General features: G+C 40.8%; 1 protein-coding gene across 7 annotated transcripts in view; it reads left to right on the top strand.

Moving 5' to 3' along the window:
• Positions 1-26,125, top strand: part of KLF12 (KLF transcription factor 12) — a 250,481-nt gene that overhangs the window by 162,738 nt on the left and 61,618 nt on the right. For 5 of the 7 annotated variants that reach the window (XM_068676129.1, XM_068676122.1, XM_068676149.1 and 2 more), the window contains 2 exons: positions 10,200-10,335; positions 23,191-23,250. In XM_068676129.1, the coding sequence (XP_068532230.1) occupies positions 10,200-10,335; positions 23,191-23,250 (196 nt within the window). The remainder of the gene's footprint in view (positions 1-10,199; positions 10,336-23,190; positions 23,251-26,125) is intronic. The other 2 variants (XM_068676166.1, XM_068676176.1) reach the window with 1 other exon arrangement.

Below are 26,125 nucleotides of genomic sequence, written 5' to 3'. Positions count from 1 at the left end.
CGCATATATTTAAGAACTGAAGTAAACAGTAATTCTTACCAGAATGGAGAGCTAAAATACAGGTTGCAAGATATACTTTGCTGCTTAGAACTGAGAAGGAGGTTGTTTCAGACAAAGTAGCTTGTGTTGGCAGTCTTCTTAAATCTCCAGAAAAGTCAGACCTTGCGACTCACTAGTGACACGTGTAGGTTTTTTCACCACAGAAGCACGCACTCTTCAAATATTTATCAGCAACGGATTTAGCATCATATATGTTTCTTGTTAGCAGCCGGTTTGGAAGGAAAATGAGGTAGATATGTATTCCAGCTTTGTTTGTGAAGCCAAGCATAAGGAGGATTAGGAAGGCCATTTCGACATGTCCTGAGTCCCTACACCTATTGGAAGCTGTTAATTCCTTGTCTTCAGCGCCAAGAATGCCTCTGGTCCTTCAGTTCCGAACTCTTGTCAGCCCTGAGCTTTGATCTAGTTGCTTTTAACCCACAAATTTGGATCCAGCTGAAACACATGCATAAAACTTCTCATTTACTTTATCCCTGCCTTGGGTTTTACTGTGAGTTGGACCAACCTACTGGAAACTTTCTGGTGTCTTATATATCTGTAGACTGTTGAAATGTGTTAGTTGCAATCTGCTACTATTTTTGTAGTGGCTTTGTGGTATTTTATTTAATATTAAATATAATCTGTCATTGTTTTCCCTGTTTACTTTTGGTGATACAGTATTTGTGTATTTTATGCTGAGTATGGTTTAAATCTCAGTAGGCTCAGTAGTTTGGTTTTTGCATACATGAGATCCCACAACATTCCAGTAGCTGGGAAGGAACAAAATCCTTTGTCTAAAAAAAAATAAAAAATGGTGTTGTATGTTTCTGTACACAACCCAGCGACAGAGATGCTTACATAAGTGCACATATTCCATCCATGCAATCGCTCTCACCTTTGCATTTCTACACACAGCTACTCTTCTACAGGTTTCGTGCGAATTATGTGATTGGTGAAATGATTTTAAATATTGCCTTTGATGGGATCCTAGCAATTAATATTCTCTGGTAGATTAGTTACACTGTGTTCGGTGCCAATTCCCATTCCTTGTGAACCATAGCTATGCTGGGTGCAGTTAACTGCTGTAGCCATATAGTCCCATAAAATCTCAATAAAATCCAAAAACTGTGGCGTATGGGTAATCTTGCCATAAATTGTAATAAAAATTACCCCTGTAGACTCGATATTCTGACCATTAAGTTCATGGATACTGCTGCTTTGTACATAAAGTTTTATGAAATAAATCGACCAATTCTGCTGCCCCTACCAGACACTGAGCTGTTTTGATGGAAAATCTGATAGGTGCGCCCAGAGCATTTTTCAACGCACAAAGTGCTTATAATGAACTTTAAATAGGAAGAAAAATACCCTATGTGTGCTTTGTATAGTACGTACCAGCTTACGAGGAGAAAATCATGGATGCCGTCATTGCCACAACGAGTGCATTTGTTGGGTCTCTAGAGCCAGGATTTGGTTTCCTGAGACACCTGTCTGAAACACGCTAGGTAAACCTGAGCAGAGCACTTAATCTCCGAGGACTTTGTTTCAAATACCTCGCGTACATCTATGTCTGAAAGTGTTGTTTCCATCATTTAAAACACATTGCAGCCTCTGTGATGATCTCCTTCGGCGCTTTCCTGCTGGAGAACTTGGCATTGGGTTCCTGTTCTTTGGAAACCTGCCAAGAAGGAGGATTTTCAGAAAAGCTTGGGGCTTGCTGGCTGCAGAGTTACACAGGCAGTTATTTCAGGTACTGAACTGTGCCACACGCTAAATACAGAGAGCAAAGTTATGTTTGAGACACTGCGGTATTCATAACTGTTGGCAGATCGCTGATTTTAATGATGATTACTGTGTTCCCCTGTGAATTCCTCCTCTTCCAAATGAGCCAGTTTGGCCAGGGATCATTTTGTTCAGCATTGCTGCTAGGGACCGAGATGTCACCAAGATGCATTAGTGGTGGAAGGGGACAGAGGGTGGGAGTGAGTGGGTGGGAGCAGTGTTGATGCCATTGTCCCTTCTTCAGGCACTTCTGAGATGCCCCTGAAACTTTTCCTCCTTTCTCAGGAAACTAAGGCACAACCGAGTCACCTACCGAAGGCTCCTCTCTTCTCCCCAGCAAGGGGTGGAGGTGTAATTTTCTTAATTATATTTTCCAGTGCCATCCTTCTGGGAGTTTGGCAGCAAATGCCACCTTGCTGCCTCCCTCTGTACACACGGACGTGTGTAACAGTCGCACAGATGAGGTTCTTGAAAATGTAAATTTGGGGGCATGGGGTAATATTTGGTTTTTAATTCTTAATGAAGGTTAGTGCAGAGCGACTGCCACTTAAAACTAGATAGGATCTTCTTTTAGCAGCTGTATGTCATCATGCACTGGAAGCAACAGGAGAGGAAAAGCTGCAAAGTTTCTAAGAAAATAACAAGCGTGGGTCTTTCAGGCTTATTTGAGGTACTTCAGAAGTGCTCATTTCTGCAGAATTTTATTCCTGCAGACCTAGTGGTGGGATGTCAAGGCCACTGGGAAACCACATCATGAGCAATCACTTCGGCCAGCACGCTGAATACTAGGTGTTTTTCAGAGGAAGCACAGTGTGGAGTTTAACGTGTGAAAAGAGAGCAAACCAGCTCTGAATTTGGAAATCCATTCACAAAGCAGAAATAGATTTTTAATTATTTTAACAGTGCAACTAAGTGTGATTCAGTTTTTATTATGCTGTGGCGTATCAGCAGGACTACATGTATGTTCACAAAGCTATTAGCAGAGAAGTTAGCTTAATTCAGAAAACTGAGGTATTAAAATAAAATGAGCCAGACGCTTCAGTATTTCAGGATGCTGAATTTTTCTCTATTTTCACACCAGCAAGCATCATCTTGTAATGAGTCATTTCAGCATTAGCTCATACTACGTGGCTTAGCTATAAAGAGAGGCAAAACTCCTGATGGTTACTTAGTTTTCTTCTGCTCTTAAATATTTCATTCATTTTTAACCCAAGGGGCCCCGATTTGCTTTTAAATCAAAAGCAGTGTGTAGATGTGAAATTGCTTCTAGTGGATCTCAGTGAGCCTACCAATGGGATGAATTTTCATCCCTATCACTCGCAGGAAATTTGATTTGAGGAAATCAGATCAGGTTGTGGTAACTGAAAACTGCCTGCAGTTGCAGAGGTATGTTAGCGCACAGCCTGTTTCACCCCCAAAAGGAGACAGATTCAGACCACCTACTACAGGCATCCAACCCCAGTTTTTTCGGCAGTGCATGGCCTAAGCAACCAGGCCACAGCACTTGAGTTGCGTATCTCTAAATTGCTGGGAAGAAGTTGAGTGATTAAGATGGTGTTAGGGTGGAGCAAACCTCTTTTTGCCATCTCTCGAGGGAGCTCAGGTCTGTTCATTGTCCCAAAATGCTGAGCTTGCTGATGGGAAACAAAACACACCTAAGCATGCCTGGAGTGATTCCCAAATCAAAGTTTCACATGAAGCATGCCTGCCCTGGTGCAAACAGAAGCACACATTTAGAGAGTGAAGGAGGAGAAAAATACTCCAATTGTGTGGCCTTGTGGTTATGTTATTGCCCTGGGAAAGTTAAGGCTGCATCCTGGCTCCTAGATCCAAGGGGTTCGTCCATCCTCGAGCTGGCAGACTGGATCATTCCTGGAGATTTTGTGCCAGAAAGCACAAAATAAGTCAACACTCCTTAAAAACTCATTGTGTAAGTTTAAATCTGTTCCAGCTTTTTTAGAAGGGGTAATAATGTCCCAAAAACACAGGATCAGGTATTGTCTGGCCCCTACAGCCAACATAAACTTTATATCCAAAAAACTGTGTTTAATTCGACAGAAATAGAAGCAATCTTATATCTGATCTAGATATGACTTTCCTATGGGCAACTGGCGGTTCAGATACAGTATGGATGGTAGACCAAGTTCTGGAGTATTTACAGGCCGGTATGCATCTTTCTTCAGAGCCATCTGCACATTGCACCTTAATTCAGGATGAGTTCACTTGTACCACCTAAAAGGAAACTCCTTTTTGGCACACGTGGTCATTGAGAAGTGATTGCATATATGTACATGTGTCAAGAGCAATTCTCTGCACTTTCTTTGGCAGAAAGGATCAGAAAATGATGTGGCCACTTGCAGCCTTCTGTACTTGCAGACAGCCTTAAATAACTCTCCTGGCTCGCCGGTCTTTCCAGCGTGTAGTGCTAACAGCTTGCTTCTGTAACTCCTGTGCTCTTTCAATGACACCTTTGTCTCATGAAAGCTGTCTCTAACTTGATTCTTTTCACTTGCCTCACCTTAGCCTCATTCACACTTCACAAAACCACTGGATAGCTCTGTTGGACAAATGTTGCCTTTCAAGAGGAGTAGCAAGAGCAAGAAAACCTGTTCATTTGTAGAGCCTGAGCTTTATTAAATGTGTCTGCCTGTAATGGGAAGGACTTGATTCAGTGTCATGGTGAGGTTTCTTCTGGACCTGTGGTCTTAAATTCAAGGAAAAGCTTGGTCCTCAGAGCAATGTAGGGCACAAAGCAAGGTTAAAATGCACTGGCATGTTTTGTGGGCTCTCCTCCACCTTGCTTGCCAATTGTATTCCATTACTCACTTGTCCTCCATCTTTTTCATCTCATTTGCTAAATTATCTCTTGCCTACATCTCTTCCTTGTTCCCAGTCTGATGCTCATTAGGCCAATAATTACTCTTAATTCAGCATTTATGAACTGCTGCTGGTATTTATAAACCTTGGTGCCAGCAGTCCGACGGTTGTTCTTAGATGTCCAAGAGAAAGGCAAAGCTGTTGACATTAGTAGGAGTCATGAACTCTGAATGTATAAAAATCCTGTACTGCAGTTAGCGTGCTGTAGTGAGTGGTGAGGAGGAGATATCTGTTAGGCTTTCAGCCAGTTGGTTATCCACATGGCTCATTTGAGGAAGGAGAATAGTTTAAAGGCTGCCTTTCCCTCCAGCAGCTGCAGCCATGCTGGGGAGAAGACAAGGGCAGCTTACGCCAGGTGTCAGAGGCACTTCTGGCTACTCACCTCTGCTCACCAGCATCTTGTCCATCCCAGTCTGCAAGCTGGGGGAGGAGCAAGATAGGTCACATCTTGCTTTGTGGTACATTGGTCTGGTATGGGAGAGTCCTTGGGGCAAGGAGCACCTCTAGGTCCAGCCTGCTCCTCATCACTTGCTCTCCCCCAGTGCTAGCAAAGCACTGAAATAAAGAGAGAGCGAAAAGTGAGAGGGTTGTAGGAAGACCAAGACTGAGCAAAAGAGGTTATGAACGAAAAGCAAGACAAAAAAGGGCTTCTATCTCTATGGCTGACATTTAAAAATAAGGGAGTAATCCCTGCATCGTTCTCTAACTTAATTATCATCTTTAAATAGTTTCACTGTGAAAATATAACAAAAAATGGCCTTGAATTCCCTGCCTTTGAATTTGCTCAAAGATCCATTTCCATTCCTAGCATTTCACTCTCACCATGTCCATGTGTCGCAACACCACATGATGCGCTCAGTCATTGGCTTCTGGTGAAACAAGTAGCATCCACGGGGCAGAATTGTCCAATTTTCCTTAGCTGCAAATGCACAATCCCACTGGCTGCTTCATGGCTGTATTAGGAGTATACAGAGTGGATGTACCTCACTGGGCACGAACAAAAAGAAGGTGCTGTTTTAGTATAGTTGAGTTTTCATCTTAACACATTCCTCAGGTAATCTGGAAACAACACCAGATAGGACAAGAGTCTCAATAATGTCTTAAGAGTCTTCCAACAATCTCTAATAATAATGAAACAGTGTGTCTGATAAGGAACAAAAGTACATAAAATACTCTTCATATACATTTATACAAACTTTCTGGGTAGGTGTATTCATAGCTAAGTGGTCAATATTGGTGTATAAGAACTATATTATGGGCTAAATTACTTTAAAACTTTTATGATTTTAATTTAAGCCTAGGTTTAAGCATCAAGAAAGTTTCTGAGCTAGCCATTTAAGACTTTTGCCATAGTACCAGTTGGGTTAAGCCACAGTAAATGCAAAGTATTACATACATATTTTTATTACAATTTTAAATGCATTAACAAATGTCAGCTTTCACATATATGTCACGTTTAGAAATACTTAGTCGTTGTATAGATATAAACACATAACTTCTTGCAATGAGATTCACTTAAAGAAAGACAAAAAAGGTAACAAAATAAGTAATAATCATCTTAAATTGCATATAGCAAGGTAGCCTTATTGGGGTATAAGTATCCTCAGAAGTAGCACCTTCTTTACAAATAGTTTTCAGAGGCTAAATCAGCTGGCTAGAGGGTTTAGTTGCTCTTAAAACAAGTACTAGAGTACCACTGATGCTCAGAAACACATTGAATACCATCATGAGTAAGTTGTGACTTTAAGAAACATAGAATGGTGCTTATTCTACCTAAAATAATTGAATGTTATGAACAATTTCTAAGTTCCTGTATGTTTGTCTCATTGCAGCTCATCTTTCATTGTTAACAATCTCTGTTTTGATAAGGAAAAGGTGTTTGCTTTGGTGTATGTGAAGACATAACAAGCAATCAGAATGCAGCCAGTATTACTGAGGCACCTAAACTGTCTTAATAGAAAGCTAATAGAAGTAGTACTGTGCATCTGTAACTGCACTGTGCTTCAGGAAGGGGTTGTTGCATTAGCTTACTGAACATATTTTAATAGTAATTTCTTCTTTAACATAAATAAAAATGCGGCTGAAGGGTAGTTATAATCACTCACTGTTCTTTCACTTAGAAGTGGTTCATAGCCAAGGTATAAATTAAAATTTAAGACCAACTTTCCCTAGAGCCATCACTCATTTAGAGAGTGCTTTCTTTTCAAGAGCCCAGCTATCCATCAGTGCTACTTTTATGGCTGCATAGCTCTTGGAGTATCCATTTCCCTCCCATTCTTCAGCGTTGCTCAGTCCCTGTTCATCAGTGAACATGGCAACTTGAGAAGTACAGCAAAATGGGAATATTAACTGTGGCTTTCAGAGTTCCTTTCTAGCTATAGACCTAGACCTGGGTGACTTAAATGAAGCCAAAGTATACTTTTTTCTTTCTTTCTTTCTTTCTTTCTTTCTTTCTTTCTTTCTTTCTTTCTTTCTTTCTTTCTTTCTTTCTTTCTTTCTTTCTTTCTTTCTTTCTTTCTTTCTTTCTTTCTTTCTTTCTTTCTTTCTTTCTTTCTTTCTTTCTTTCTTTCTTTCTTTCTTTCTTTCTTTCTTTCTTTCTTTCTTTCTTTCTTTCTTTCTTTCTTTCTTTCTTTCTTTCTTTCTTTCTTTCTTTCTTTCTTTCTTTCTTTCTTCTTCCTGGTGCTTTAGCTGGACACAGCTAGAGTTTACAAATACCCTCTCCCCATGTTTTGGTAAGACTGTTAAGAACCTTTCTGTTGAAGAAGCCCGTAGCATCTGCCTGCAAGAGGTATTCAGTGATTCTGTATCCTCTTAAAGCAAGAAAAAGAAACATGCGTTTGAATGAAGGGGACTGCAAAACCTTACTTCTTCAGGGTATTGTAGGCTTTAGTTTGGTGGAAGTTGACTGAGGCCTGGTTAGAGAGGGACTATTTGTCAGGGGGTGTAGTGATAGGGCAAGGAGTAATGGTTTCAAACTTAAAAAAAAATAAAAAAAAATGTAGGTTTAGGTTAGATACTAGGTAGAAATTCTTTACTCAGCGGGTGTTGAGGCACTGGAACAGGTTGCTAAGAGAAGCTGGTGATGCCCCATGCCTAGAGGTGTTCAAGCCCAGGTTGGATGGGACTTTGAGCAACCTGGTCTGGTCAGAAGTGTGCCTGCCTTGGAGCTAGAGGATCTTTAAGGCCCCTTCCAGCCCAAGCCATTCTGTGATTCTGTGATCTCTGAAGGGAACCTGTTGTGCAGGGCTCTGCTTAGGCAGAGCTGACGGGAAATAAAAGCTTTCTCAAAACACATGTAGCAAAGCCCAGAAAGTGTCCTCTCTCTGACACTGTGTTGTAGGAGAATACAAGCTAACAAACTGGAACAGTAAGCTCTTTAAATAAATAATCTTGGGTTCCCGTATTTCACCTGGCCAAACAAAATAAACACATTTGTAAACAAATCTCTTGCCTGCCCTCCCTGCTTCTCCCTTGCAGAGTCAGGCATCTCTCCAGTTTTGCTCTCTACTCCAGATGCTTTCAGTGTCTCTCAAAGGTTACTAATCCCACATGGTACTTCATGGGTGAGGAGGAGTGTCTCTCTTTACATCACCTCTCAAGTTTGTCTCTGAATCTGTCCCCTGGTACATGCAGCTCCCCAGTTCCTTTTGGGAACATCCCAGGTCACGGTTGTACCCCACAGGGTCCCTGTCACTTCACCTCTTGGTTTCCTCTCCCTGCCCATACTCAGTTGCTCCCCTGGGAAGGCTTATCCTTGCTTCCCTGTGGAGGGCAGCAGATAAGATTAAAGGGTAGGCATGGAGCCCACATTTCTGCTCTCCTTTCCTTCACTGTCTCTTTTCTTCACAAAACGTACCTCAGAAGGGCTGACTATGGCTGTCTGCCAGAGCCCACCCAACCGCTCTCTCACTTCCCCTCTTCAGCAGGGCACAGGGAGAAAAGATGGAAGAGGTCATGGGTTGAGATAAAGACAGGGAGATCCCTTACCAATTACTGTCATGGGCAAATCATTCTTGACTTGGGGAAAATTAATTTAACTTACTGCCAATTAAAAACAATTGGGATTGTTGGGACACACACCCACCTTTTCCCAGGCTTGGCTTCACTCCTTCATTCCCAACCCCTCTACCTCCTTGCCCAGTATGAGCAGCAGAGGGGAATGGGGCTTGCGGTCAGTTTATTGCAGTTCATCTGTGCTGCTCCTTCCTCCTCGCATTTTTCTCCCGCTCCAAAGTGAGTCCTCCACAGGCTGCAGTCCATCAGGATAAGCCTGCTCCTGTGTGGGCTCACCATGGCTTGCACTTCTTGTCATAAGAGCCTGCTCCTGAAAAGGTTGCAGGTCCTTCAGGACGTACCCACCTCCTGCAGCATGGGTTCCTCCACAGGCTGCAGTGTGGGTGTCTGCTCCACAATGGCTCTCTCCACAGGCTGCAGGGAAACACCTTCTCTGCTGTGTCGTCCTCCACAGTCTGCAGGGGAACCTCCACTCTGGCGCCTGGAGCACCTCCTCCCTCTCCTTCTTTTCTGACCTTGATGTTCACAAGACTGTTTCTCGCTCTTTTCCTTGCTGCCTGTGCAGTGTTTTGCCCTTTCTTATGTACATTTTCCCCAAGACACTGCCACCTTGGCTGCTGTGGTGGGGCCATTGGAGCCAGCTGGAATCGGCTGTCTGACATGGGGCAGCCCCGGCCTCTCCTCACAGAGGAGCCCCCAGCTGTCAGCACCTTGCTGTGGACACCCAGGGCATTACTAAACAGTAAACTGTAGAGGGACAAAATAATCCTGCAATGTTGATGTTTGGATTTTCTTAAGACCTGAGAGCATGTGATTTTTCCAACAAATCTGACTTAAAGGAAGAAGATACATTAGCCAGCATCAATCACCTGTAAGTTAGGCATCTGTGCAAAATTGTTTGTAGAGTCTTTGACACATGTAATGTGGAGACAAGTCATCTTCAGTGGTTCACACAGGTGTTGAATTGATTCAGAAGCCAGGACAACTGGCCTATTTTAGCTGCCTAGCTTTTGATTGACTGGAGTGACCTGGATCTCCACCTGGTGTTTCAAGATGGACAGTCAAAATCAAACAATTGCTCTTGAAATTTGGCTGTAAAATTTGCTCTCAGGTGTGCTGTGTTGTACAAGGTGGAGGTACCACTTTATCTTCACTTTCAGAAGTCAACCAGAATAAATTAACTTGAGGGTGAACTGAATTTTTGACAAACACTGTGTATATAGTTTTATTTGCATTCAGTAGTTCAAGTCTGCAGCGCGCATTCCTGTAGTCTGTGTGCATTTGGACATTTGCATACAGGCGGAAACGTTTGTGTATATCTGTAGTACTGCTAGAGGACTTTGCAAATTCATCATCTGATTTGTGAAGCTCAGAGTAAACCATGCCATCCAGCCTAAGCAGATAGATGTGTTGTACACCCTAATGTTGCTCTGGGACAAGATTAATTTCAGCGCGCTCATATTAATCCATTATATGTCTCTTTCCAGCACAAATGGACCCCCGAGGCCTATCTCCCAGACAAATTAAAAGTGACAGTGATGATGACGACCTGCCAAATGTGACCTTAGATAGCGTTAATGAAACTGGATCTACAGCGCTCTCCATAGCCAGAGCAGTACAAGAGTAAGTATCATATTCTCAGAGTGAGATGAGTATCACCAAGGTGTTCCCTGGCTGATGGAGACACCATCCGTTGGCAGCTCCGTGGAGGTGTCCTCCCCTCTGCAAGCCGGTGTACCTGCCAGCATCCTTTCTGTTCAGCTGCATTCCCTTTAGGAAGAGATTGCTGCTTCTGTCTGCTTTCTCTGCTTCTCTTTTCACTTCTTTCTCTCCTCTCTAATTCTTAGCTAAAGTTTCAGATTAAAGTTATTTCTCCTTTATTTACTTGCAAAGCTTGTAGTGTTTTTTATATTCACTCCAGGTTAGACTTCCTCTGAAAAAAACACCTCACTTTCTTCTTGACTGAAAGCAGCATCAGGAAGCTTCATTGAGTTGCCATCAAATAGAAATCACCTACATGTCTCATGCAGAATAGAGTAATTGAAAGGAAATTAGTGAGGGGCTTTGAACATTTTTTTCCATTACTGTTATTTTTCTGCGTGCTTTTACTTAGTGGAGGGACAAAACCCAAGTTCTTAATTTAATTCCTTTATTGCTTACTTTAAAAAAAAAAAAAAAAAAAAGGAAAAGTTTATCACTAACATTAGTAATTCTGTAGATGCATAAGCCTGCTCAGTCACTGTAGCAGCTGGAAGGGAACCAACTGTGAGGTAAATAAGTATTAATATCCCCATTTCATAGGTGAGGAAAATGAGGTTATGTGTAAAGGTCACCCTGTAAGTCTGAAGCAGAGCTGGAAATAGAACCAGAGCCTCCAGGCACTAAAGCCTGTGCTACCCCTACAAAACATATTACTCTATCCGAGAGGTTCAAACTGTGGGCATTCTGGACGTTATTAAATAGGAAGGGATATAATAAAGGCCATTAGACACTGTTATATAATTTATTATAAATTAATTTTAAATGTCATAACTCGATATCTAAAAGTACTTACATATTGTTGGTTTTTATTTTTTCCATGCCATCAATAGCCAGAAGTGCTGATGTTCCCAAAGCAATGTTCTATACACTGAGAGAAAACTAAGCTGTGTGTTGAGGGGGAACTATGTTTTTTGCATTGTTCGGGCAGTTGGCCAATGGGTTTTCTTCCTGAGGTGTTCCTTACATCATCCTTTTTGCCACCTAAGTCACCCCTCTTACCCATTCCCGAAGATGCAGGAAGGAGGATGTGGTGTTGCAGAGAAGACTGGTGGTAGTGATCCTGTACTGCAGACAGCAGCTGAGAGCCTGTAAGAGCGTCCAGCCATGCTGCCTCTCTGAAACACTCCACCTCTCACAACTCAGCAGGGCTTTCACCAGGCACCCACTAATTCTTTTTCTGGTCAAGCACAGTAACCATGATCCCCAAATCTACATTCCCCCTAAGCAGAGAGGGAGTTCATTATGGCCAAATGTTGGCTCCCACTGTAATTAGTATGCTCCCATTCTGACAGTGGTAAAGGAAGAAAACAATTCTTCACAAGTGACACTGCTGCTTGATTGACAGGCCTCACACATACTTTGAATTTGCTAGTAACAACACCAGGCCCTGAAGTGCTAAGTATTTTTTTCTCAGTTTATAGCACACATAATAAGCCAGAAAAATAATACAACCCGTCATGATTTTGAACTAAATAGTTTTGCCTAATTAATGAAAAGAGAAAGAGACATGGAGAGCTAGCAAATACTTTTAATATATGACTGGCAGGCTGATACTATTTTATGTGATTGATTTTGCTGAAACATTTAGACAATTGGTCAAACCATGAAAAGCTTTTTTGGAATAATGCATTCCACAATTTGTGAAGGAAAATGTGTTGAATATTGCTTGGCTGGCTCTGGAGCATAAGAATTAAATTAAGAAATTTAATAATATAACATCAACTCATCCTTGTTACAGGTTATTTTAAACAGTAATCTGTTAGTTTATTTCAAAAGCCCCATTAGGAAAATTTAATTTGACTGTGATCTGCAATTTGTCTTATTTTTCACTTCATTCTCAGTCATAGACACTGTACATACAGCTGCCGAGCTGAAAAGAGATGTTAGCACATTATACCAACTCCACTCAATCCATTTCTTCCTTGGTCTGTAATATATTGCCTTACAGACAAGCTCCATTCTGTATAATTTTGGCATCTAATGTGTACCTTAATTTTAGATGTCTAGCAAAGCAGTCCTCTGAAAATAAAAGACCACATTCTACATACTTTTGTTGCAGAGAGGAAAGTGCCTTTGAAGTTTTCCAAAGGGAGATCCTGTGTGCTCAATTTAGCACCTAAACTTAGTAGACAGGAATTTCCTCTGAAGATGTGGAAAAGTACCTACCATTCTGCTGAGTAACTGGGCAGCGTAGGTGCATGCATAGAAAGATTGCCTAAATCTTGGTCTAAATCTAAGTCTTAGGTCTAAGCAAAGTGTTGAGGTGAGGCAGGCTGGACCTCAGAGTATTGAAGATTGTCCTGTAGCATTTAGTCTTTCTTAAGTGAAAGACTAAATGTCTTCTTGTCAGTGCTTTCTTGTGAATAGTTCTACAGTTAACAACGAAAAATAACTTACTGCTGAGAGAGAGTCTTCTCTTTCTATCTGGGAAGTACAGCATGGCACCTCCAAAGGGATGGCATTATCTTTTCCTTCAATATTATATTGCTGTTGTGCAGTCTTGCCTTTGTCAAACATAACACTAAGCCTAATTTTTACATGACGGTGGCACGTGCCAGACAACAATGGGCCTTTTCCAGATTGTGTTTCAGACATTTTTAAAATTGTTCTTCATAAGGATATTTAATTATATATATATATATATATGTATATGTATATGTATTTGTCTATTGGCCCTTACTCTCCAACTGCCTAATTGGACATCTGCAGCATAGATATCTGCATCCAAGCTAGTTATCTGTCCTCACTGCACATGGAGCGCACAGCAGGTGATGTGCCCAAGTGTTAATTCTTTGAAGCTATGCTAGCTGTCTAATTTAGGGAGAGAGTTAAGCCCATGAGCTCCAATTCCTCCCCATTCACTGCAGGCCCTGCAGTTCTCTGGTTTGAGGTGAGGGTAAGCCACCCCATGGCGTGACTTAGGAGTCAGTGTGCCACCAGCTGGGAATCAGTACCACATGTACCAACATCTTCCATTGGATCTAAATCTGCTCGGTGGTGTTAGAAGTACCAAGGCTTTAACCATAAGCTGAAGGAAACTTAAATAGTCAGTGTCTGGGGAGGGGGAATTGTTTTAATATAGCCAGGTTGTTTAGTCTGGAGAAGAGGAGGCTCAGGGGAGACCTTATTGCTCTCTACGGCTACCTGAAAGGAAGGTGTAGGGAGCTGGGGGTCGGCATCTTCTCACATGTAACTAGTGATAGAACTAGAGGGAATGGCCTCAAGCTACATCAGGGGAGATTTAGGTTGGAAAAGAGGAGACATTTCTTCTCAGAAAGAGTAGTCAGGCACTGGAATGGGTTGCCCAGGGAGGTGGTGAAGTTACTGTCCCTGGGGGTGTTCAAGGCAAGGTTGGAGGTGGGGCGCTTAGGGACATGGTTTAGTGGGTGATATTGGTAGTAGGGAGATGGTTGGACCAGATGGTCTTGAAGCTCTTTTCCAAGCTTAATGATTCTGTGATTTTTAAGCTTGTTGCCTTGCAAATTACCCTTATGTGGCTAGGTCATAGGACAGTTTGGAATGCCCATGTGACAGCTTTGCTTTTCGTGTCCTTTAAAACTGAAGGCATCCTCCTGTGTTTCTGCTTTGTTTTAAGTACACTATAGTCTAACTAGAAAAAAAAATCTTACCAGTAAAAATTCTGACAATCAAACACTAAGAGCCACATGTTTGGCATTAGTTCTTATTTACTTAAACAGAATGTAATTCACTTGCATATTTGTAAAATAACCAAGTATGACTATTTTTTCTCAGGAAAATTGCCTTCTTGCTGCTAGCTTTATATTGGCAGAGCTTGCAGATTTCTCAGTACTTCTTTTGGAGTTACTTCATAGTCCTTCTTCAGTTCAGCAAACCCAATCAATAATGTAAAGTTATAGATAAACAAAGTCATTATTTCCAGCAGGGCACTTGGGTGAAATTTCTTTATGTGAGAGTGGTGCTTTATGGCAGTTCCTGTGCCTTACCATAACTTGGACTAGGAATAATTTATTAATCTCAGATAATTTGCTCTGGTTGATAATAAATATCGCCACGATATGTAGATTTCAGTGGGCTTTGCACTGTAAGCAACATTTCATCCTTTTCGTAGCATGTTTTACAAACTCATTCTGACATGTAGCTCTCTAACAAAGAGCAGATTTGCCTCTATATGCCTGACACCACTGGGTGCTTATTACACAGCCAGAATAGCATCATATATTCAGGGTCAAATCTTAGATACGCTCCAGAATTCTTTATGAAGCCAAGAAAAGAGAAAGCATTAGTCGAGCCCTAGAAGACCGGTAAAACTTTTTAAGTTCCCCTTTTGGAGGTAGCGTCCTGTTCCCTCAGCATGGCAGCCCTCCCACCCCTGATGCAGTGGGGCACGGAAGCCATCCCATGGCACACAGCAACATAAACCTTGAACAGGGCATTCAGCTTCTTCTTGCCCTGCACACTTGCACCGTAAAACCTCAGTATTTTAGACCTTGTTGCTCTCACCCCCGAACACACGCCATGTAGTTTCTCCTACCTGCAGAGACTGAGGGCAGAAGTGGGAGAGACAGAGGGAGGGTGGTTTTTAGTGCAAACTTTTGACCAGTGTGTTTTTTAAAATCCAAAGATCCAGAAATTTCTCTTCCTGCCCTTACAGACATTTCTTCTCCTTTTGAGGTGGAGGTGGAGGGAACCCCTCTGATGAAACCATTTTTCCATGTCAAGGAGAAGATGGACTGTGCATATAAACTAATGTTGCTTGAGTAACCTTCTTGTTTCTCTGGGATGAAGTAGAGACATAAAATTCAGAGAGGAAATCCTGAATACTTGTAGTGATAGCTGCAGTTAATTCATAGAAATGTGATTTGTCATTGGGATGTGACCATGCTGACCTTTAGCGTGAACTCTTTCTTGTGCTGTGCTGGATGCTGCTGAGTGAAAATGAAATTGGGGGCTTTGACCCTACCACCCGTGCTCTTTGGCTACGTTACATGATTGATACGTTAATGCTAATATGATCATCTTACTTTATTTTCAAATTCTGCTGGGTTTTATTATTATAACACAATGGAAGAAAGTTTTGGATACTGCATGAGAGAAAAAGAAAGTCCACAGCAGACAGACAGCACAGCCACAGTACCAAGTTGATAAGTAGTTTTTGAGTCTGATTTTTTTTTCTTACCTTTTCTTCTCCCTCCTTTTCTTCAATGTAAATCAACTTCTGCATTGATTTTTATCTTTTTTGAAGTTTATACATGTGTTCCCATCAGCCATTCATTTTCTACACTGATAATGTCTGTTTTCCTGCTTCAGCTGCCATCATTACTACTACTGTACTATTCGTTATAGGGAACTTTTGCCTCAGTTTTTTCCTCTAGTTACTGACAAAATACTTTGCCCTGAGTCTTTCAAGAAGCCTAAGTGAGAGTGTTTTGGCAGTGCTTGTTTGAACTTTGCTTCTCTCTCCTCTGGTACATCCACCCTCTGTGAACAAATGCTCAATTTAAAACTGGCACAAAATTGGATGGTGATTTTGCACATGGTGAGCTGAGTAGTGCTGCTCCAGAATTTCTCAATAAAGCATTTTTTTCACTGGAGAATGCTAGTTTGTCTAAAGTAAAATTGTGGGAATACATCAGCTTCAATTTGACTTTTCTCAGGAAGATTTGCCAAGTCTGGGGTGTGTTTTTCCATTGCAGTAAATTTTTTCCATCGCAGTAAGACCTAAGAAGATTGCTCAGTTGCTGTGATGCTCATGGGGGGCAGTGGGGCCCCAAACAGAGAAAACTGAATTGGCCATGAGTCTCCCACCTCCCCACAGACTCTTTTGGCAAGGGGCTTCTCCTCAGTCCTCTCGAGTCACTGTACAAACCTATCTGACTCACTGAACATTAAAAATGAGGTGCATATGCAGATACCTAAGTGAGATGCACTGGTGATGTAGAGCCCAGCAAGGCAGACAACCATCTGTATTGTGGTTGAGTCCCCCACTTCGTGGATATTTCTGTCCTAGTTTTATTTTTTTCTCAGCAGTCTCACATCTGTATCCTGTGGTGGAAAAAAAAAAAGGGATGGTGCTGTGAAAAGTGTTGCTGGGTTGGACATGGGCTGGCAGAGGAGTGCTGTGTCCTAGCTATCTTAGGGAACCCCTGAGCAGTACTGGCTGGTGCAGTTTGGACTTAACCTTGCAGCAAGGTTCATCTCTCATAATTTAAGCTACCTGAAAGATAAGCTCAAATATTTTGGATTTTCTCATTGTAGTAGTAGTGCATGTAGCAGTGCATACTTCTAGGTTCAATTGTTTCACCTTTCATCCAATCCTTCTCAATCATCTCATGCCTTTTGGAGGTGCCTGTCTTCCCTCATGGTTATAAAGGAGTTTGGACAAATGGCTTAGGGAGAATGGCTAACCTTAAGACTGGTGAAGTTATGTGAGGTTTTCCATGTGATTTTCTGAGGCCATGATAGAAGTCTGTGACTCAAGAAGAACCCGAACCAGTACATCTAAACTTGGGGCCTATGCCAATGCTATAAAGTATGATTTCTACATTCATGCAGTTCAGATAACTCAATAAATAAGTGCTGACTTCTATAGTGTATTTATGCACTGTATTTTATGCACTTTACAAACTTACTCATAGACCTATACTATTCTAAGAAGGTTCCTTTTTTTTATTATTATTCTTTTGCATATGCCACATTTAAAAAAATAAAATAAAATAAAATAAAACAGGCGTAATAACTTGGCAGGCTGGGCAATAAAATCAAAGGATGCCATTCTGTGCATGCACAGAGATTCTGGGATTTTTGGTGTGAAAATCTCTTGTATATGTCTCAGAGCCTTTTGCCAGAATAACAGATTTCCCATCAGCCAGTGATCATTAGGAACAAGTGCCAGGTGGACAGCAACTGTAAATCAAAAGCACCTTCTACAAAGAAGTTGCCATAGCTGCCTGCTTTGAAAGGATGGTATTGCTTAAATGACAGTGTATTAGGAGACAGGGATATTGTCAAATTAGTCCTTGAAGAAAGCTAATTTGAAAATAAAAATGCTTTCAGCTTGGTCTACACAAAAATATTTTTTTCCTGTCCACCCTGCAACAGTAAGTAACCAGTGACTGTTCGTAGATGAGTCTAGAGCAAGGAGGCATTGCCATTAGGAAATCTGCTCTCTTCTTTTGAATCACTTTGAAGTGCTAGGCATTGAGCTGCAATACATATTTTACCATACCATTGCTAGGAGTAATATTTTCCTTTGAAGAGAAATATTTAAATTAATAAGCATAATAAGCTGAAAGGGCCAAGGAATCCTGGCTCTGTTAAAGTTCAGATGAGTTTTACCATTAACTTAATTGCATCTAATGATTAATTCTGATACCATAACAGAAATCTGGATGCTGAAAAGAAAAAAAGTAACACGTAGCCTGTCTTGGCACCAGTATAGTGCAGCAAGAGAGTTATTTGTAACATTTGGGTTCATAGATAACTTTCTGTATGTCTCTTTCATTACCTTTATCCATCACAAACAAACTTTCAAAGGCTTTCAAACTTGCTTCCTGGCTTCGGTTTAGTATCTACATTTAATTGTCTCATATAATTGTCTTCTCAAAAATAGATTAAATTTATTAATTCATTTTAATTTTTGTCCAAGAAGTGCCAATCGTTTCAAGGTAGTTATCAAACTTTGTCGTTATTGGGATTTTACATCACTAAACATGTTTACACAAGTGTGCCTTGGAATAAAACGCCCCAAAACAATAGAGTATGATTATAATTCATATAGCACTTTTTATCTTTGGAGTGCTTTGCAAACATTAACTAATTAAATTGTACGGGTCCCCTGTGTGTTCAAATATTATAATTATCTGCAGGTTAGTGTCTTGCTCAAGGCACACAGCAAAGCAGAGGATGAGCTGGGATCTAGTCCCATGCTAAATCCACTGCTCTGTGTTGCTCCAGAGTGAAGCTCGAGTCATTAGTGGTTAGATATGTGAAATGCCTTTTATTGATGGAGAAGGAGGCATTGTGTAATTGCTTCAAGAGCATGACACTGAAATGTGAATTATAAGTAACAATATGTATGACTGCTACCCAGTTAGCAGTTTGTGCGCCTATTTGGCAGGAGTTTCCCTGATGATTCATTATTCAGCTTTTTCTGTATTTTCTTTCTAAATCAGCACAGAAGGCAGAGGCAGAGAGGTTTGCATTAAGAAATTCAGAGCTGCAGCAAATACTCATCAGTGTGGATTAGACAGCAGAACTCTGCCAGAAAAAGCCACAATAAAACTACCTCAGTGAACTGCTACCTTGACTTACTGATAAGAAAAAGAAAGAGCATTGTCCTCTGCTGTCACTTGAGCCAAAATTACTTCTTTTTTCATTATCTAGATCAGATAAGTTTTTATCTTTCCTTTTCCATATGGCAGTTCCTGTGATTTTGTGACAGACAAACATGCAGCACAATTAATTCTTAATAGCAGTGCTCATACCAATGTATGAAAAATGTTTCCTGAGTGTTCAGATCAATTAATACAAAAACATGAAGGAAGTTGTGTAGGTCCCAGGTATATGTAAAAGGCATGCAAAGGAGGGCACTCTTAAGACAGGAACACCACTTAGCCAGGCATAATTGAGTAAGCATGTGAATACAAGACTAAAAAAAAAAAAACACCCAACCCACAATGTAATTTTTCTACTGTTCTCCTTTCTTCTCCTTCACAATGGGGAAAGGTTGTCCTGGGTTTTCCCCTTTATTAGCTCCATCCTGTTTCACTAAGAGTGACTCCACCGCAACCTCATTTCTCACAGCAAGTTCTTTTTAGGCTTCAGGTAAAGAGGAATGACAGGAGGCTCCTGGATGATGGATGTAGAAGAAATTTTTGTGCTCAGCCCTTGTGCCGAAGAGGTGTTGTCCATGCGTATGTGGCCGAGGACATGACCATTACTATTTTGGACACTTCAAGGCAGGGATAATTGGAGCTTAAAGCAACCACACATATGAGGTTACTCTAGGCAAAAAGAAAGGAACTGAAGGCTCAAATAAGAGGTAAAGCAAATCAGTGGCTGAGACAATGTCTAACGCTGGGGTGTGTCAGAAGTACCAACAGTCACAAGTGCCAGAGTCAAGCTGAGCACCTTCTTTGTTGTAGCCATAACACACAAAAGACACATCAAGAATGAAGTTTTGGGCAACATTTTTATTTATTTATCCCCCTGGGATATACTGAGCTACTGCAGGATAGTGATGCATGGAAATAGGAAAACTGGGGCAGGAAGGAACTAAAGAGACCAGAGTGGATCAAACCCACTCTTGCTGTGTCATTAAGTTCAGGAAGAACGGAGTGGGCTGGCAGGTCAGAGGCTGCCCTGAAAAAATGCTCATCCTAAGGCTTGTCTACAGTGGCTGCTGCATAGGGAAACCTCCAGCATTTCAAGCAGAACCCAAAAATGAGAGAGCTGATGACCATAGCTTTCTCTTTGGTCAGGTGGCCAGAGAGTCAGAGAGTCAAATATTTTTTTCAGGAGGAGCTTGAATAATTACTGAATATACACAAATCTCAATCACAGCGGTTTTGAAAGTGGAGGAACGGGATAATGTTTAGTAAATTATTTGCTTAGCTAAAAAGGTTGATTCCCTTTGCACTCAGCATTTCCACTGCCCGCCTTTTTTTTTTTTTTGTATCACTATGTCATTTCTCTGAGCTTCTTAGCTATCACTAGGGCATAGTCTTGCTTACAAATGTGTTTGCATCCTAATAGCAAGAAGAAGCAGTTTTGTAATGCCTGTTAACATACCACATGGCATAGAGGTACCACTAGTCCCATACAATGTGCATGAACTACATGTGCTCAGAGACAGGATGAACCATGCAGACTCTTGGGACAAGGTGTGTATTGTCAACTTTGGAGTCCTGGCAGAAGCATTGTAAGGTTATAAAACATGTGTTTGGGTCCAGAGGTTTCAGAGCACCTACACAAGGCATCAGCACTCCCCTAGTATCATCAGCAAAGACTTAAATGCTCTGGTTACCTGCTAGGTGTATGGCTGTGGGTCATCTCTGTTCTCTGTGGAGCTTGTGACCTGATCATTAACACCAAGTTCAGGGAAAAAAGGAAAAAAAAAAAAAAGATTTAGGTTGCCAACTTCCCATTGTGGAAAATGAGAAGGCAAGCAATCTATTCAGAGCTTACCTGTTTCTACCTATTTTAAAACCCATTCTATCCTCTTCCTAGCGGCCTCAAAGGAGGGGATCCACTCCTTCTAAAGACATGACAGCCAGTGGCAGCGGTCATGCAGCCACCTACATCTGCCATATAAACCCAGTGGTTAGCACACTGACTTAGGAAGCCAGATACCCAAGTTTGCCAACTGAATACAAGGCTAGGATGCAAAAGATACCAAGGAGTGGCCCCACAACATCCTTTTCCTCTTCTTTTTCCTCCTACACTGGTATTTTGGATTAGAAAGTGACTATTACAGATCCCTTTTTATGCCGAATCCATGTTGTCAAGTGTGTTTTAGCCATTTCTAGAGCACAGAAAAACTTCAGCCCCAGAGGCAAGGGTTGGACTTCTGGATCAGAGCAGTGTTGGGTTGGGAGGTAGCTGCTCAGCTGCCCAGACAGGATGCAGAGGCATGCACTTAAATGCCAGTCTCTCCCTTCCATTCCTCATCCACCCCAACTTACTGAATGAGTGGTATTTTAAGGTACATTTTAATCTGAAAATGTGGCTTTGTAACCTTGTTTGTTCCACTCAGATGTCAGTAAGGTGCGAACAAGGCAGCCAGCTAGGGGCAGGAAACGCATCAGCTATCTCAGGCTAAGTTGTCTACACTTGCAAGCCACAGCCGTTTGGCTTTCAGGCCAAACCAAGAGGAACATTGCAAGTTTTAGGTGTCTTTTGGGGTTTTTGGAAGATGGATTTTCTGGTGTTTTTTCTCTTTAGTGCCTACATAACGGAGGTTCTTACCAGAGTTTTAATTGTCTGCTGAATTTCCCACTGGCAAAAATTCAGCATGCAAATACTCATCTTCACCAGCTGTATTTTTGGCCTGCCATATTGCTTATGTGTTAAAAATGGACTTTTATGAAAAGAATTGTTCAAAGTTTGGTCATGGTTTCAGAGTAATGTATTGCTGTTTGTGTTAGCTTTGGGAATAAATATTTTTTTTAGTAAGATGTAGAGTGAGCTAAAAGCCGATTATAAAGTAATTGATGTGGGAGAGAGCGGTCAATGCTATGGTTTCTAGTTACCATTTTTCCAGAGCATGTTGAGTTCAGTTGAGGGTTAATGGGGTGGGGGAGGTTTTGCCCAGTGCCTTTGGTTACGTAGTGGTGCAGTTGTGAAATAAACCTGTACCTAGTGATCTCATGGGACACATACCTCAGATGCACTTCTGGAGAATGCAGAAACTCGACATGGAGTGGAGAAAGAGGGTGGGAAAAGCAATGTCAGGCCATGATAGAGCTGATAAATTGCAGTTTGCTATGAAGGTTTTTTGCAGCCTTTTGTCATTTTGATGGCAGATTTCTGTCATTATCAGAAATTTATCATTTAGCAAATGGCAAAATCAAACAGTAAAGAAGACAAATATTTACTGTACACTTCAAACATGGAAATGTGAGAGGTTTGAAGGATGCAGTGCAAAATCTGAGGGAAAAAAAAAAAAAAAGATTATTTGTAAACGTTGAGGTGCCAAGTTAGGCCACAGGTTACCGAGGGCCAAAGGTAAGAGCAGTTAGATAAATCTAGAGAAGTCTCTTTGCAAGTTTCCTTTTCACTTTCTACAGTTATTGTGCCAACCTGACCATTTTAACTGATCACTGTAAAGGATCCAAAATGTTTGCAGTGCAAATGCATTGAATGGCTAGTATGCTATAGCATTTTTTTATGATTCATGTTATTATTCTAATATTTTTTGCTAGCTTCTTGGGCGTTGGCCTCAGACTGATTTTGTGGTACGTCTGAGGTCTAAACCACAGAGGGAAAGACTGAAGGGGGTTATTCATAGGCTTGGCTTTCTACAGGTTTTTCTTTTTTCTTTTCTAACGTGGTGGAACTATTTCAGAAAGCCAGCTGTCTGTTGCTTCTTGTTTGAATACATACAGTAGATCAGAATTTGTCAGTGAAAAGGACTACTCCATGTAGTCCAAATCACAGCATGAGGGTTTATGCAGATATTACTTAGTACATTTGTATTGTTCAATATTCCAGATAATATCATAGCAGATTATCTATTTTCCCTGGAGTCTCAGTTATAAGTAAAAGCATTTATGGCTAGGTCATTCTATGATGTGTTAGGAATAATGTTGCTTAAGCAGCACAATTTTGGGAGGGAATGTGTGCTCTAGGCTGTATTCCCTCTTCATGCAACGTCTGTCTGCTCAAGGTTCTCCTTAGTGTTTTCTTCTTGGTCACTGATTATTTTTTAATGAGCAAATGTGATCCACCATGATCCAGAATGACCACCACCAAGTGACACCTGGGCCCTTAAGCCTTGACTCTACTCCCACACAAATTAATGGCAGAGCTCCTAATGACTTGTTTAGTATTAGCTGGGGCCTCTACAGAGCAATTTCAGTTTAAGGAGGAGTTTTAAAATGAATGGAAAAATCTTAAATCCCTTCCGTGCTGAGGCCGTGTGCTTACTTTGCAGTAAGTGTTCCTCAACTTTGTCTAAGTCCCCTGCAATTGTTTGGGGTAACTTAAAATTCCTAATTGTCTGTGTTCAATTTCCAGAGAGAGCATGTGGGGCTGTGCCAGGTCAGCTGCTAACCCTTTTCGTTTTTTCAACTCCAGGTATGAAGCATTTTATTGTGTATTATATAATGTTCTGTTTTATTGACAAAGCCTAGTAGCAGTACTTTTCAGCTTTCTTTCCCTCTTTATGTCATGGCTGGGGGATATGTGGGGCTGGGCAAGGTCCAAAGTTGATTTTTGGTTTTGTTTTTTATCCTCTGGGGGCTGGGAGGGTGGTGGTGTGCATTGTGGGAAAACTGCAATTTTTCCAAATCCTAGTAAATAAAATATGAGAATATCAAAGAAGAATCCTGTCTGATGTTTGATAATGCAGTTGAAAATGTCCAAAGTAGCCTAGTGAAATTGAGTAATAACTTACTTTACCCAAGGTTAACATGGAGCAGCATAACATATGTTCTAATTGTCAATTACCACAAAATAGTAGATGAGCAAAGCTGTAAAATGTAGGAAGAGGTATTTGCAAACATCTCCTTGCTGTTTTTTCAAGGATGCCAAAATCTTAAAACCTTGCTATGTAACGTGTCTAGTAGATAACCTGCGTTAGAGTGCAGAGTTTACACCCAAGTCTAGTGGGAGGTTCCAGCAAGTGTTGTAATACCACTAACACCATTGTGTGCCTCGGGTTCACCTTGCTTGCACATACATGTCATACATGACAGAACATGAGTACCAGTGCTGTCAGGGATGCTGTTTTTGTTGGATTCATTGCTTGTGTTTTATTGGGTTTAAAAATGGTATGGAATGAAATGTCCGCTCTCGGTGTTTTTGCTTGTTTGTCCTCTTCTCTTCCTTTGTTTGGTGGGCCCCTGAAAAGATTTCTTTACAGTTGTGTTATGTGACAAGTGTAAACCCATCTTTGTTTACTCTTAGTAATCCACAGAACCTCTGTCTGTGGAGTACCAAAGGAAAAACAACTTACATTCACTATAAGCAAATAAATTGCAGCAGAAATCTAATTCTTCACATTTATAAGCAGATCTAAGCTTCGTAAGAAAATTAAGATGGCATGTTTAAGAGCAATTACACTTTCAAATTGCTAATGAGTAGTCAAATACCGAAATCGTTCCTCAAGTCTACTCGTATCACCAATTTGCAGTTAATTGCATTACAACTAGTATATTTATATTAAAAATTTGCAGGATTTTATTACTCAAACATTTTCAAAGTAGCAGCAGCAACTTCTCTGTTAAGGCCAGTACAAAGCTTTTGAGATTTACTTGGGAGCAAAAATATAACATTATTAACAGAATTTGAGAAGATAAGTTTATTTTTAAAATAATAAAATAGAATTTCCTTTTAGAAGTTTCCACTCAAAACTTAAGTGTAATTGAAAGTATCAGTATAGCTTCAAAAATTATTCTGAAGAAACTACCAACCTCTCAAAATTCTTTCTTTCTAAAATACATGTTTTTCATATACAATTTTAGATACAGACTCTTAGCTATAGTTAGTAATAATAGTCTATATAGTCACTCGTATTAACTTCTATTCTACAGGAAGCATTTTCAAGAGAGAGGTTTATGTTGTCAATTTGTTTCTCAAGTTTTTATGTTGTCAATAATTTGCTCCAAAAATTTGTTGTGAATTTACACATACCATAACAAAGAACATGATATCCTACTAGTAAGACCCCCTGAACAGCCTGGATGATTATAAGTAGATGAAGATTGCTTGGGGCATCTCAGTGCTCTAAACCACTGCAAATTTGTTGGCTCTGACTGGAGTGAGATGAGGCTGAAATATAATATTTTGGTAAGGCAAATAGCTGTTCATAAAACCCTAAACTTGGAAGAGAGATATAGGGTCTTTGGTGTCTTTTTAAAATAATGGAGCAAATTGTTCAAGAAGGTCATATCTGTCAAACCTTGTTTAGGCCATGTGGACCTATCTGAAGGGTGAAAGGTGGAAGTGAGGCCAATGAGATGAATTTAAATTTAATCAATATATCACTTAAAATTATGAATTCCTATGGTTCACGTAACGTGTCTTGCACTGCTAGGAGTATTCATCACAGCTGGTCTTGCTTCTTGGAGTATAGAGCTATTAACAGCTTAGGAACACTAACTGCTTATTAGAAATGAACTGTTTCAATTAAATACAGCTATGTGAGTGTATGTATTTCATTTGAATGAAATTTTACGCATCCTCAGTTCTCTTCCTTTTTTCATTTTTTTCTTACTGAAGTTACGTTTTCCCCCTGAATTTCAAGAAAGCTATTTTCCATAAAATCACACTCACAATGATGATGTTTTAGTTACGAGAGTACAAAAACATTCACAGATACTTGATTTTCTTTGTTACAGTGGGGTAACAGAGTGGATCACCAAGTCTTGAAGAAACATTTTTTGTAGGTTGTTTGTATTGTGCTTATGAAATCTCAGTTTTACTCAAAACTGATCCCCTGCGTTCTGCATCTGCTGACCTCCATGGACGGTCAGAGGTTGGGAGTGTTGCTCCAGTTCATACATGTCAACTACTCTTTTCTTGTGGTACATTGAACATTTTGTCCATACTGCCTCTCCTGATCCAGAAGTACCCCAGTTCCCCAGTCCACCATTTCACTGTTGACAAAGTGATGTCATATGTGAATTTCAGATGTTGGCAGGCACAACGTGCCTCTTTATCATTGGTGTCTTGGAGGCAGTACTGCTTTTATCTTTTTTTTTTTTTTTTTTTTTTTTAAACACCTCATTCCACAGACTCAGCCAGATGGGAGATGTTTGGCAGCTGAAGGACCCAGATGCCAAATTCTGGAATATAGCTTTCCTGCATTGGCACGTGGGTTCATTGCTGGCTCCTTGGCTTGCACCTCTGCTAGTTTGTTGGCTAGTAGCTGTCTAGCTGGCAGCTGTAGCTCTGGGGCTACGTTGGGGTCAGGCTGCTATGGAGTTGGATGACTTCACTGATCTGAATT

The sequence above is a fragment of the Anas acuta genome, chromosome 1 (genome assembly GCF_963932015.1).
Source record: "Anas acuta chromosome 1, bAnaAcu1.1, whole genome shotgun sequence".
In the NCBI taxonomy this organism is placed as follows: domain Eukaryota; kingdom Metazoa; phylum Chordata; class Aves; order Anseriformes; family Anatidae; genus Anas; species Anas acuta.
The sequence above is the reverse complement of the archived record's forward strand: the minus strand, read 5'-3'. Positions and strand labels throughout refer to the sequence as shown.